We start from the raw sequence: 12428 nt of genomic DNA, 5'->3' as shown, positions 1-12428 counted from the left end.
AAACTTAAACAGCGCATGGTACCAATCGCTCGAAACACTTTACATTGTTACGCTTTGAATTAATGATTCAAGCTCCATTTGAGTATTACACGTTCGAGCTATATGATATACTCAGCGCTCAAGACTGATCAACCACATTGCTATCTAAGTCAGCAACTACCTATTTACTCCAAGATGGAGAGTAGCAATTCAGATCAAGTGTCTTGCCCAAGGACAAGGGTTTCAAACAGTAATGGTCGTCGGAGATTCGAACAGAACCTGATTATAAGTGGCCCGACACTCCAACAACTATGCCACTGACTTCTCTTCAACTACAGCCCACATCACAACTGACATCCATCCTGCTTCGCGTCAGTGATGCGCAACGCACGCGCGAGTTTCGCGTCAATGACGCACCAGTGATGCGCTTATATCTCTGTTTCGTGAAATCACGCGCGATCTACGCACTTGGTAGCGCGTCATAGGTATGACAATTAAAATTTGGACCGCAGGACTGATTTGAAGTGTTCGATAATGGACAGAGCTAGAACATTTTGGGACCAAAACAACCAAGACTTGTCATTGTTGTCAATGTACTGGAGATAGCAAGTTCAGGTTAATTACGAGTGGTTTGGCATGATAAGGTCATTAATCAATCCATTTGGAAATTGATCAGCCTAGTTTTATTGATTTGTTGACAATACTGGCAAGCTGTCTAAATTTCTGCTTTAAAACATGGTTTTCGTTGGGAGTGAAACACACTACAAGCATTAGGGCTGATAAAGCAAGTTGATCAGAATAGGAAGAGACCTTCTATGGATGGTCTATAGATCCTGTAGTCTGCTGGCTTGTATAATTTATATGTATCTTTCGGGTACAGTGGTAGAAAATTTCAGGAACGGTTTCAAATAGATAAAAGCGAAAATGTGCCATATTTGGTGGCCATTTTGAAATGCAAGATGGATGCCATTATAATTTCATAAAATTTTACAACAGGTGCGCTGTAACTTCTAAGGTCATTTCAAACCATTCCTAAGATTTTCAACAACTGTACCCGAAGGACGACGCACAAAAAGCTACTTTCGCAAACACAAACCGACGGAGAACTGGTCAAATCTTTACCTAATTCACCTAAAAATTAGTTACCTAGGAAGACCCAGTAGTCAGCTACTACATTACCAACGAATAAAGATGACAAATTACAAATTCTTTGCAAATCAAACACATTACATGCACAAATACAATTTGCCTTGTGAAAGCAAACCTTGCGAGTGACGTGGAAATTCACTAACAATATGAAGGACAAATGATACCTACTTCTCTCTCCTGGGTAACTATCATGTGATGTCGTCCTCGAGTCTTGCCGTCCATATTCCGGGCTGAAATCAGAGGAGAAATCAGATGAAAAACGCCCAGGGAACACCAATTCTGAGAACTTGGCCATGGGAATGCCCACTCCACGCTGGCTTCCTGCATAGTGCATCTGAGTCCTATGGTCTGTGCATCAGATGAGGTCAAGGTCGACACAACAGAGATGCATCAGGTGGAAATGACAGAAACAATAATCTCTTATATTCTTAATTAGAAGGATCGATCGGGTTGCTCCGAATCAATCTAATGACTGAAGCAAGTGTCCTCACACGGCAAGATAATAGTCTTGGTTCCACTACAGGGTTTAGATCCGTTTCTATCGCATCCGCATCAGGTCCGAACTTAGCTTAGTCCAGACTAACGAATGTGGTGCAGTTTGACTACAGGATTGGTAAGTTAACAGATACAGCTACAGGCGGCGCCACTCTATGCGTGTTAGGCTAAACTCCTTGGTCTTTGGGTGACCAAGTTCAGTCAATTCTTTTGCTATTTTAGCATATACTTTCGTGTCTTTACAGGTCCCATTTAGTTGGGCCTGAATGTCCTCACGCTCCCTAATGGTTAGAATCGCGAGGGTTTCCACCTCTGTCCATGAACAGCGAGCCATAGTTAGGATAAAGCACTAGAATTTACTTAAATTAAGAATTGAATAATGAAATGAGAAATGAGAACGAATCAGAGTTGACCTGTTGACAGAAATACCGCGTGTTGTTTTGACAGAACCAACACTTCCGCTCATGCGCAATACGTTCACATTGACACGCCACCTGTAGCCGTACTTAGTAACTTGATCTTAATCCGGACCAGTGCGGTTCCATTACAGGTAATTTCTGCTTTAGATCCGGGTCTATTCTAAGTTCGGCTTAAATCCGCTTGTCCTATCCGCACTTAATAAGACCGCTCTTAGTGAGAGCCGGACTTGTTTAGTCCGGACTAGCTGTAATGGAATCACAACTAATTCGGATGTAGTCCGCACTTTCCTGTAGTGGAACCGCAACTATTAACAAGTGAATGGACCACACTATCAGCAGCAGCTGTTCCGTGGCACAACAAACAGTAGAACCTCTCTATTAAGGACACCCTCGGGACTGACAAGTGCTGTCCTTAATAAAGAGGTGTCCTGATTAGAGAGGTCAAATTGAATGGAAACAATCAATTTGGGACCAAAACTACTATCTTTAATAAAGAGGTTGTCCTTAATAGAGAGGTGTCCGCTAAGGGAGGTTCCACAGTATCATTGTGTTGGCAGTTTCTGCGAATCTGTTCAAGGGATGCCATTCTTGGTATCACAAATTATGTTCCACTGTCGCCAGGGGGCACTCAAGGCAGATGATACATGTAGTTTAGCTTACTGACATATGGCCAAAGTTATACAGATTTCACACAGTCACTAGTCATGCTTTACTTGTCAAGAGTTACTGACTTAGAGTGGAAAAAACCAAACACACAGGTTAAAAGGGACATCGTGAATCGTACGGAGCCCGCTTTCTGGACTTGTTTATTCTTTATGTGAACAATGGCACGTTACATGGGAAAACGTGAACTCTTATTGCAGCCTAATGCACCGGACCAAAGGGCAATGCACATCATTCCATGGAACAATTCACCCATGCCAATTCCTCACTCAATCAGTACTTTAGGAATATTTCAAATTCGTACTTTTGACATTATACTGACATTACGACCACATATCCACATAAATCAGTGGGATCTGAACCATCAGACCTATACACAATCAAATGATAACAATAAACAACCATTTCATCAAAATTAATGGCCTTGGTTCACTTTATCATGTTTATATTTCGATACCTGACCTCGTATACTGATAACATTTTTCCAAACAGTTCTATACAAACTTCTGGTTAGCTTTATACTGAAGCAGCATGCTGTTGTGTTGTCACTTCGTTTTGTGCAAGTTTGATATTCATTTAAGTACAGTGGAACCTCCCTTAGCGGACACCTCTCTATTAAGGACACTAGTTTTGGTCCCAAAATGGTGGTTTCCATTCAATTTGACCTCTCTAATCAGGACAACTCCCTATTAAGAACAGCACTTGTCAGTCCCGAGGGTGTCCTTAATAGAGAGGTTCTATTGTATCAAAAGCTATAAGGTTGGGTATATTAAGATTAAATAAAACAAGTTATACTCGGATACTTATTCCTGGCTGGTTATACATGAACTTAGAAAATAAACACCCAAAAACTTCTGATTAAAATATGCTGTTTTTAGTATCTTATTTCTTAATCTTATTTTACATGATTTGGCAGAGGTGAAATGATTTCATTTAAACATCTTGCAAACGGACTTCACCACAGACAAATTGGAATAGGCCTGCTGTGCCTTAATTAATCTTTTCAACCCCTATAGCCCTTTATGTCAGATTGGCTGAATAATCATAAGCTTAAAGTATGCATTAATATGTGAACATCTACAAAGAACCTCTTTATTAAGGACACCCTTGGGACTGACAGGTGCTGTACTTCATCAGGTGGCGTCCTGATGACAATGGTCAAATTCAATGGAAGTGACCAACTTGGGACCAAATGTGGTGTCCTCAATGGATAGGGTGTCCTTAATGGAGAAGTTCACACAAAGGGAGGTTCAACACAATGAGTGAATTTCTCCACAATCCACCTGTCATTATATACAACAGTTGGCAGATTTTTGCATTTTACGGTGCACAGGCCTCTATGTTCGCACAGTGTAAATATAAATATTGACAGCTGGAAGGGACTTTTGTTTGCTGTTTCTGCAGTCAACTGGAAAAAAAGGCTGGGTTATTTTTGGAAGACAAACATTGATTAGAGAAGCTGGAAATGAAAGCACTTTGTTATGGTCTAAATAAGAAGTGGTTAGTGCACACTGTGAGATATATTGCAGCATTCGGATGATGAGGCGACACTGGAATACATGCCAGAGAGTAGCCACTGTCCAGCCCTCCCTCCCCTTACTCACATCCCAGAGTAGCCACTGTCCAGCCCTCCCTCCCCTACCTCACATCCCAGAGTAGCCACTGTCCAGCCCTCCCTCCCCTTACTCACATCCCAGAGTAGCCACTGTCCAGCCCTCCCTCCCCTTACTCACATCCCAGAGTAGCCACTGTCCAGCCCTCCCTCCCCTTACTCACACCCCAGAGTAGCCACCGTCCAGCCCTCCCTCCCCTTACTCACATCCCAAAGTAGCCACTGTCCAGCCCTCCCTCCCCTTACTCACATCCCAGAGTAGCCACTGTCCAGCCCTCCCTCCCCTTACTCACATCCCAGAGTAGCCACCGTCCAGCCCTCCCTCCCCTTACTCACATCCAAGAGTAGCCACTGTCCAGCCCTCCCTCCCCTTACTCACATCCCAGAGTAGCCACTGTCCAGCCCTCCCCCCCTTACTCACATCCCAGAGTAGCCACTGTCCAGCCCTCCCTCCCCTTACTCACATCCCAGAGTAGCCACTGTCCAGCCCTCCCCCCTTACTCACATCACAGAGTAGCCACTGTCCAGCCCTCCCTCCCCTTACTCACATCCCAGAGTAACCACTGTCCACCCCTACCACATCCCAGTTCTGTCTCATGTTGAAAAGTAGGTGAATGTGAATACATGAGACACTTTCTTTTCAGATGCATCCCGGCCTTTCACAAATCTGAAGGAGATCTCCCAACAGTTGCTAAGTTGTATGGTGGCAGTCACACGAGATGGTGAAAACGTTCCAAATTTGACGTATGTGCTTTTGAAAAGTCTGTCAACACTAAAACCAGGGAGCATGTGAGAGAAAAGTATTATATCTTACATCTGTGACCTTGAAAGTAGGTCAAGGTCAAAACTCAATAGACATACTCTCCTCAGATGCACCCAATGAAAACATTTGAAGAGGATGTAGTGACTATTACGCAAGTAACACCTTGTACCTATATGGACATTTGCAAAAATTGACCTTTGTGGTCTTGAAAGGTAGGTCAAAGTCGAAACCAGTTTGATCTGATACAGCATTCACAGACACACCAATGCACGAACTTTACCAAAAGTTATATTTAGGCATACCAAGGAAAGAATGGCTTGAGCACAGGGACACATGACCGAATAGTCATTTTACATGAAACGAGTTAAAATTACATAAATCAGACTTTAAATCTTGAACACAGAGGGAAACTAAGAGAAGGTATGGTCATGTTGTCAAAGATTTCAAGAGACACCAATCATTTGCCATTTAGAATGTTTAACAATAAACCGGGTTCAAGAATTTAGGAAGAAACCATATCCTCTGTCACAGGGACTGTCAGATCAAAATCTATGTAAACCCCTTTATGTCATTACAAAATGTTCACTCTCCAATTAAAGGCAAATTAAAAGGAACTTTTTATGTTACAGTCCCAGCTGGGTACCACGTAATCAGGAGAAGATCAGACAAACATCCTAATTATAAAATACCTTCTCGTGATGATTTTATTTATTTGGCCAATATATGCATAAGATTGAAGCCCTTGAAGTTGAATTTTCGGAACTTGGCATTCTGACAATGGAAAAAAACAACCCAGATTGGTTGAGTGACCTTGCACTCCATTTTCCTTAAAGACTTACAACAAATTTTTTAATTTGCAATTGAATTTGAAATTTCCAACTGCGTGAATACATACTGAATATAAATTTCAACATTGCCATTGTGTAGACAGATACTACATGTACCAATTTTCATGCATGATAACTGCACTACGGCATTGTGTATAACTGCATTTCTATTTTCCTGACCCACGACTAAATACGAACGGTGTATCCCTTTAAAAGTCGGTGACAACAATGAACACAGGGTTTTTAACAAATTGTGTAGATGGCTGAAGCAACTTGTGTTGACCTGAATCCAACACACTGAACAATTTCAGAGATCATTCTGAATAAAGGATGCGCCCCTACCCCCCCCCCCCCTAACTGTAATCCTTATATTGAAGGAGGCTTGATGAACAAGTGAGAAACCAGTGACATCAACAGACACAGGCCTACCCTAAGCGCCAATGATAATAGTCCCCAAATAATTATATTCATTCTAGCCAACAATCTCTTGTCCTATGGTTTTGTGATTTAACTAACCATGGAATGCTAAAACTTACACAACATGATGACATGCTAAGTCATCCAAGTTCAAATGTCGGTTGAGGACGTGTGATTTCTAACACTCAGAAAACCAAAAAAATTTGGAACGTTCAGCAGGGTATTGTATATAGATCAGGGCACTTTACTCCTTCATAAAAGATCCCCAGAAAAAAATCCCGGGAAATGCACTTCAAACTCAACACAAAGGTGAAAATTTTAGGGACTTCTTGTTGAAGATTTATGGGACTTCAAGTGTAGTTTTAGAGGTTTTAGCACCATAATTTCGCATTAAGAAATCCATGAAGTAAAACCTTGAAATCCAGGGAAACGGGTGAAATCCCAAAATTTGAGAGATTCATGATTTATATTTCATCCCCCGCCAAATACAGTTTTGGTCACATCAATAGCCAGTGCCAAATTTTAACTTACAGTCCCAATCACAAATGACATCCATCCTGCTTTGCGTCATTGACGCGCAACGTACGCGTCAATGACGCACCAGTGACGCGCTTATCTCTCTGATTTCATAAATTACGTGTGAGTTACGCACAACCTACGCGCTGGGTAACGCGTCAATGAAACAGCCTCTGACGCGCCAATGACGAATTTAGGAATGACAGTTGTGATGAAACAAATTGGATGTGACACTGACAATTCTGCAGAACGACATGAATCACAAAATGATGTCAACCAACACTTGAACCATCCCCTGTAAATATTTTTGAAACGTTTCCAAGCAACGTGCACTCAGCACAACAAATCAATAATTTTGGGTTTATTCTTCTAAAAATTATGGTGCAACTTGTTGAAAACAGACCAACATTTCAATACACGAGGGAAATATTGGTAATTTGTTTGGACTGGCGGAGTGAAATTGTGTTGGTAAACAAAGCTGATTCCATGACATCATTTAATCAGGACTTGTTCTAGATTGACTTGAAACCTGCGTTAAACTACACCACGCCCAATGATTGATCATTTATTCATGGCAGACATATCACCCAAAAAGACACTGAAGCTGTTTCTAAAACGGTCAGACAAAGGAGTCTCCGGATCCCTCTCAGAGTTTTCTCAGTCACTTAACTGAATCAAGTTGGCTCTGCTGAACTCTCTCATTCATCTCACAGCTATTTCAAGCACAGATCCAAACAGGGGCTACACTGGACTCCCCCTTATTCCAGAAAAATATTTGATGGACCATGAAATTCTGAGAAGTAAGGGTCGGCTGTCTTGTACTTCCTCTTTCTTGGGTTCTCCAATCTGCCCGTCTTACTACTGCTGTATTCTGCATCAGAACTGGGTTTAAAGGAATTTAGGGGTTTTATGTTGCTAGTTTTTAAAATGAAATGGCCAGGGCCATTGTGCTCACCTCATGTGGAGGAAAGATGGATAAAGAGCATGGTATTGTGTCATGTAGTGTTAGGTTTGATGTAGGTCCAAGCAATTACAATTTCCCCAAAATGGCCAATTTACAGTACATTCGACCTCTGTGACCTTGAAAAGTAGGTCAAATCAAAGAAGACCCGGGTGACACATTGAATGGTTGTAAGAATTAGATGTACCTATGATATAAAATTGGTGCCAATCGGGCAAGTCATTACTGGGAATAATGGCATTTTGAAGAATTTATAGATTTGGCCCCCTCCCTGGAGGCCAAACGGCAAATCAGATCGCACCAAACTTCGGTACCTGAGATCACCAGACCAAGGGGTACATGTGTCCTTAATTTGTGATCAATAGTCATTGCAGTTAAGAAACGCGCCATAGTTACGGCCTGACGGCGAATTTACGCCATTTGACCTCTGTGACCTTGACAAGAAGGTCAAATTAAAAACCTGTGTGACATATACTGTATGGTGGTTAGATGTACCCATGATATCAAATTGGTGGCAATCGGGCAAGAAGTTAAGGAATAATCACATTTTTAAGGTTTTTGGATTTTGCCCCCTGGTGGTCAAGTGGTGAATCATATTGGACCAAACTTCGGTCCCTGAGATCACCTGACTAAGGGGTAAATGTGTACCAAATTTGGTATCAATAGTCATTGCAGTTTAGAAACGTGCCATCGTTACATCCTAACGGCCAATTTACACCATTTGACCTCTGTGACCTTGAAAAGGAGGTCAAATCAAAAACCCGGAGGATATATGGTGCACCTTTGCTAGAAGTACCTACCATATTTTTTTCAAAATTTCCCGACTACTATTAAGGGAGATATTGCATATTTTCACTTTTAACGTTTGGCCCCCTGGTGGCCAAACCATGAAACGAATCGGACCGAAACTTGGTCTCCAAGGTGTCATTACATAAGGGTACATGTGTACCAAGTTTCAACTCAATAGCTCCAACAGTTACGAAACGTGCCCTGCTAACGGACGACGGACGACGACGACGACGACGACGACGACGACGACGACGACGACGACGACGACGACGACGACGGACGACGGACGCCACGGTATGGGATAAGCTCACCTCTGCTAAGAGGTGAGCTAACAAGACAACCAGATGATAAATACATGAGCGTGGCTACCCCCGATATGCTCCAGTCGTGCACTACATGTTATTTCTACGAGACACACTTCAACACCTCACTAACCCTGGCAGCCTCGGGGATCGTGGAGACTGAGGCAAATGTGTTGGTCGAGAAGGTCCATCCCACAGACGTGTGGGCGTGGTGGGACGGATGTGTCGATCTAAGCTGTAATCACTGAAAACAAGAAACATGTATCACATTGCACAGTTGTTCAGTTGAAGGAAAGGATTTGTCATGAAAACCTTCTATGAATATGCCAGTGTAGGCCATATCCTTATTTCCACTTGTCTTTAGGTGGATGTGTTATCAAATTCATCAAGACTTTTTGAGGTTCTGCGAAAAACCATATCAAAATCACATGTGAGAAATAATATATAGTGGTTTTCAAATCATACCAAACTCTAAATTTTTTATGAACTACATGTTATGAAAACCATTAAAACTGATTTCAGACTGGTCCATGGAAACCCACTGAACCTGCAGTCTTGTGGGATTCCGGGCCCAGACAACCACTCGAGTGATATTTTTAATTAAAACAGAACATTGTGCGGCATGGTAGAATTCCACGTCCTTTCTCAGACCTAGCACCCAGGCCATGTGAGACCTTGAATCCATATCAAACATAGTACATTAGATCTAATGTTCACCTGGAGGCAAGTTTTTATTTATCAACAAGGGTATGACCTGAACTGGCGTATTGAAGACTCTTTTGCAAAAACAGAATATGTTTTTGTCCTGGAAGAGGAATACTGCATTGCATGGTTTGTTGCAGACCCCTTGAAGGTTTTGAGATGGAATTCAAGAACCTTTCAGAGAGGGCTGCACCATCAAGCAGAATGTTACCTTCAACTTGACACAATTGTATGCATTCAATTTCCAAGGCGCAGTCAAGTTGAAATAAAAGCCTGCAAGTATCAGACATACTTCAGCTCAAGTTCTCAAGTTTTCTCTTTTTTGTCACAAGTTTATGTTTCCCCACCAAAAGTTCTGCAATTTTCTCTCCACTGTGACCAAATTTTTCTTTTATTCAGAAAGGGATTGGGCAAATCTTCAACATCACATTGGTTAGACCACTCCAGTTTAAGTTGGACACTGGCAATCATGTTCAAGGGGGTATGTCACACTCAAGCCCCATTGCTTTACTTTTCATTTGGACAGCTTATCACCCTCATTGAAAAGAGACTGTTCCTTCATATCATTATAGGTGTGAAGTGCGAAAACAGCTTTGTAATTTTCAAATGTGAAAGCCTGTTCATCTACACCATGGGTCCATGCATATGAACACTGATTAATTATGGAGGTGATTTCTTAAGACTAGCACTGGCTGGTCGGGAAGTATTTCGTAGTCCGGCTTAGTTACAATGGCATTAAAATGGATTATCAATCGATTAAGTCTGTGGTCATACTATATTCATGTACGTGGAAGGTCTGCATTGCCAAGGAAAGTCACCCCAAATCCAAATCCAGTTAATGGTTATAAACTTGCCTAAAATATGTGTCCCCAAATTTTAAAATGCTTTAGAATTCCAAACTTGAAGCTAATCCACATAGCACTGTGTGGTTTATCGATCAGTACATGAGCAGACTGGCTCAATGTTGATGTGAGACATTTGACAGCAATACACACTAGCGACCCAACACAAGTACATTCTAAATATTGCATGCCCTACTTTTATTAGCTTTAAAAGCATGTAGACAAATTTGCTTTCAACAAAATAATGACACTCACAAACCTGAAGTAAGGAAACACTAAATATTATTTCTACAAAACTAAACAGGTCACAGACCGACCCTTGAGCAAGCCCAGTAAAAGCTGGTCATTAAACCAAAGGTGTTGACTTGAAATTTGGGGTGAATCAGTTAGGATTACTCATGGCCTTGCAAGAAATAAATGGCCATCACTCATGACTCCCTTTACTTCCTCCCAGGTCTCCAGTTTCCTCCTACTTATATCACAATTGCCTCATATTGTTTATAGAGCTAATAATATCCCAGTTGACACTCAGCTCTTTACTCAAAATTTTAACACTCATCACTGGTACCACAAATTAGTTGTGGGCTAATTTCAGTCCATACTGGCATCAGTTAAACCTACAGGAGACAGAAGTGCTATAGTGCGCGAAAGAAAGAATCTTACCGAGGTGGATCAGCCTTCTGGTGATTCATGTAATCCTCACGTGGGGTACGTCTGCAAAGCAAGCAGGTTGACAGTCAGGCAGGGAATGCAGGGAACAGAGTCAAGCAAGAGAAATTGGCAGAATTCTGCATGAATTCACATAGTACAATGTGAATGTACATGCAGAATTCTGTACTTACAAGATTTATCCACCACCTTTTCAGCCGGATGAGATCTTAATGAGGATTCAAGAGCGAGACATGGAGAAAACAGAGAGCAGATTCTGATCCAAAAACGAAAAACGACGACAAAAAAATGTCCACATTTTTTTCTAAAGATTTGTTTTCTTTCTCTGATTGACTTCATCAAGTCAAATTGATCGTTTTGTGTTTGTGTTTTTAAGCATACCGGACAAAACACAAACTCGAAACTGTTTTATTGCTTTACTGACAACAGGCAATGCGATGTATCAGTTGTCGAAATGCCACCACATATATGTTCTCGGTTTCATTCTCGGATCGAACCCTGAACCTCGATCCATAATACCTCAACAAAAATTAAGTCGGCAAGTTCTCATTTCATTTGGAAAAGCATTGCCAGAAATTTGACCAATCTTTGGTCGCTTTTCTAGTTACTAGTTATCACGTCCATTAACTTAAGTGTGCACTTTATTTTTAATGGATTTCAACCACTTTCAAAACGACAAAACCTTCTCGATCAGAGCCGAAAGTCTGTACTGTTTAGCAGTGAGCTAAATATCACTTAGTTGAAGTCGCTTTTTAAATGGCCAATTTTATTTAATGGCCAAGTTTACTAAAAAAAAACTTGGGGATTATCAGTTCCATGATGGCAAACAGTTGTTTGCTTTGGGTTATTCATTCTTCATTGTGCAGCACCTAGCTTTCAAAAGTAAATTTTTTCTCCATTATTGTACAAACCACGTTCTATGCATCATTTGAGTATGTCCAAGTCTTGGAGTGCAAATGTATACAGGAGAGAAAAATTATTGTGTAACCTCTCTATAAGAGACCCTTGGGACAAATGCTGTCTTCAATAGAGAGATGTTTTGATCACATAGATCAAATTCTATAGAATCTACCAATTTTGGACCAAAACCACTGTCTTCAAAGAGAGGGTATCTTGTCTTCGCTATGAGTATGAGAGGTTACACGGCATTGGCAAAATTCGAGGTAAATATGTTTTTCACGAAAACAAGCTTGCCCTATCAAAAGGAATAGGTTGTTCCCCATAAATAGCCATCAAGGTCAACAGCTAACATGCGATTACAAGGTCACAAGCTTACAGGTCCATTGGAGATCAAAGGTTGCTGGTTCAAGGTCACAAGCTAAG

The 12428-nt window shown here is 41.3% G+C and overlaps 1 protein-coding gene across 10 annotated transcripts in view; it reads right to left on the bottom strand.

Annotated features, from left to right (window-relative positions):
• LOC135492583 (epidermal growth factor receptor kinase substrate 8-like) overlaps positions 1 to 12428 on the bottom strand; it is an 82652-nt gene that overhangs the window by 58681 nt on the left and 11543 nt on the right. For 7 of the 10 annotated variants that reach the window (XM_064779128.1, XM_064779130.1, XM_064779127.1 and 4 more), the window contains exons 3-5: positions 11100 to 11150; positions 9026 to 9136; positions 1297 to 1358 (exon numbers count right to left, since the gene is read on the bottom strand). In XM_064779128.1, coding sequence (XP_064635198.1) covers positions 1297 to 1358; positions 9026 to 9136; positions 11100 to 11150 — 224 coding nt within the window. The remainder of the gene's footprint in view (positions 1 to 1296; positions 1359 to 9025; positions 9137 to 11099; positions 11151 to 12428) is intronic. The other 3 variants (XM_064779135.1, XM_064779132.1, XM_064779137.1) reach the window with 3 other exon arrangements.

The sequence above is a fragment of the Lineus longissimus genome, chromosome 8 (assembly GCF_910592395.1).
Source record: "Lineus longissimus chromosome 8, tnLinLong1.2, whole genome shotgun sequence".
Taxonomy (NCBI): domain Eukaryota; kingdom Metazoa; phylum Nemertea; class Pilidiophora; order Heteronemertea; family Lineidae; genus Lineus; species Lineus longissimus.
The sequence above is the reverse complement of the archived record's forward strand: the minus strand, read 5'-3'. Positions and strand labels throughout refer to the sequence as shown.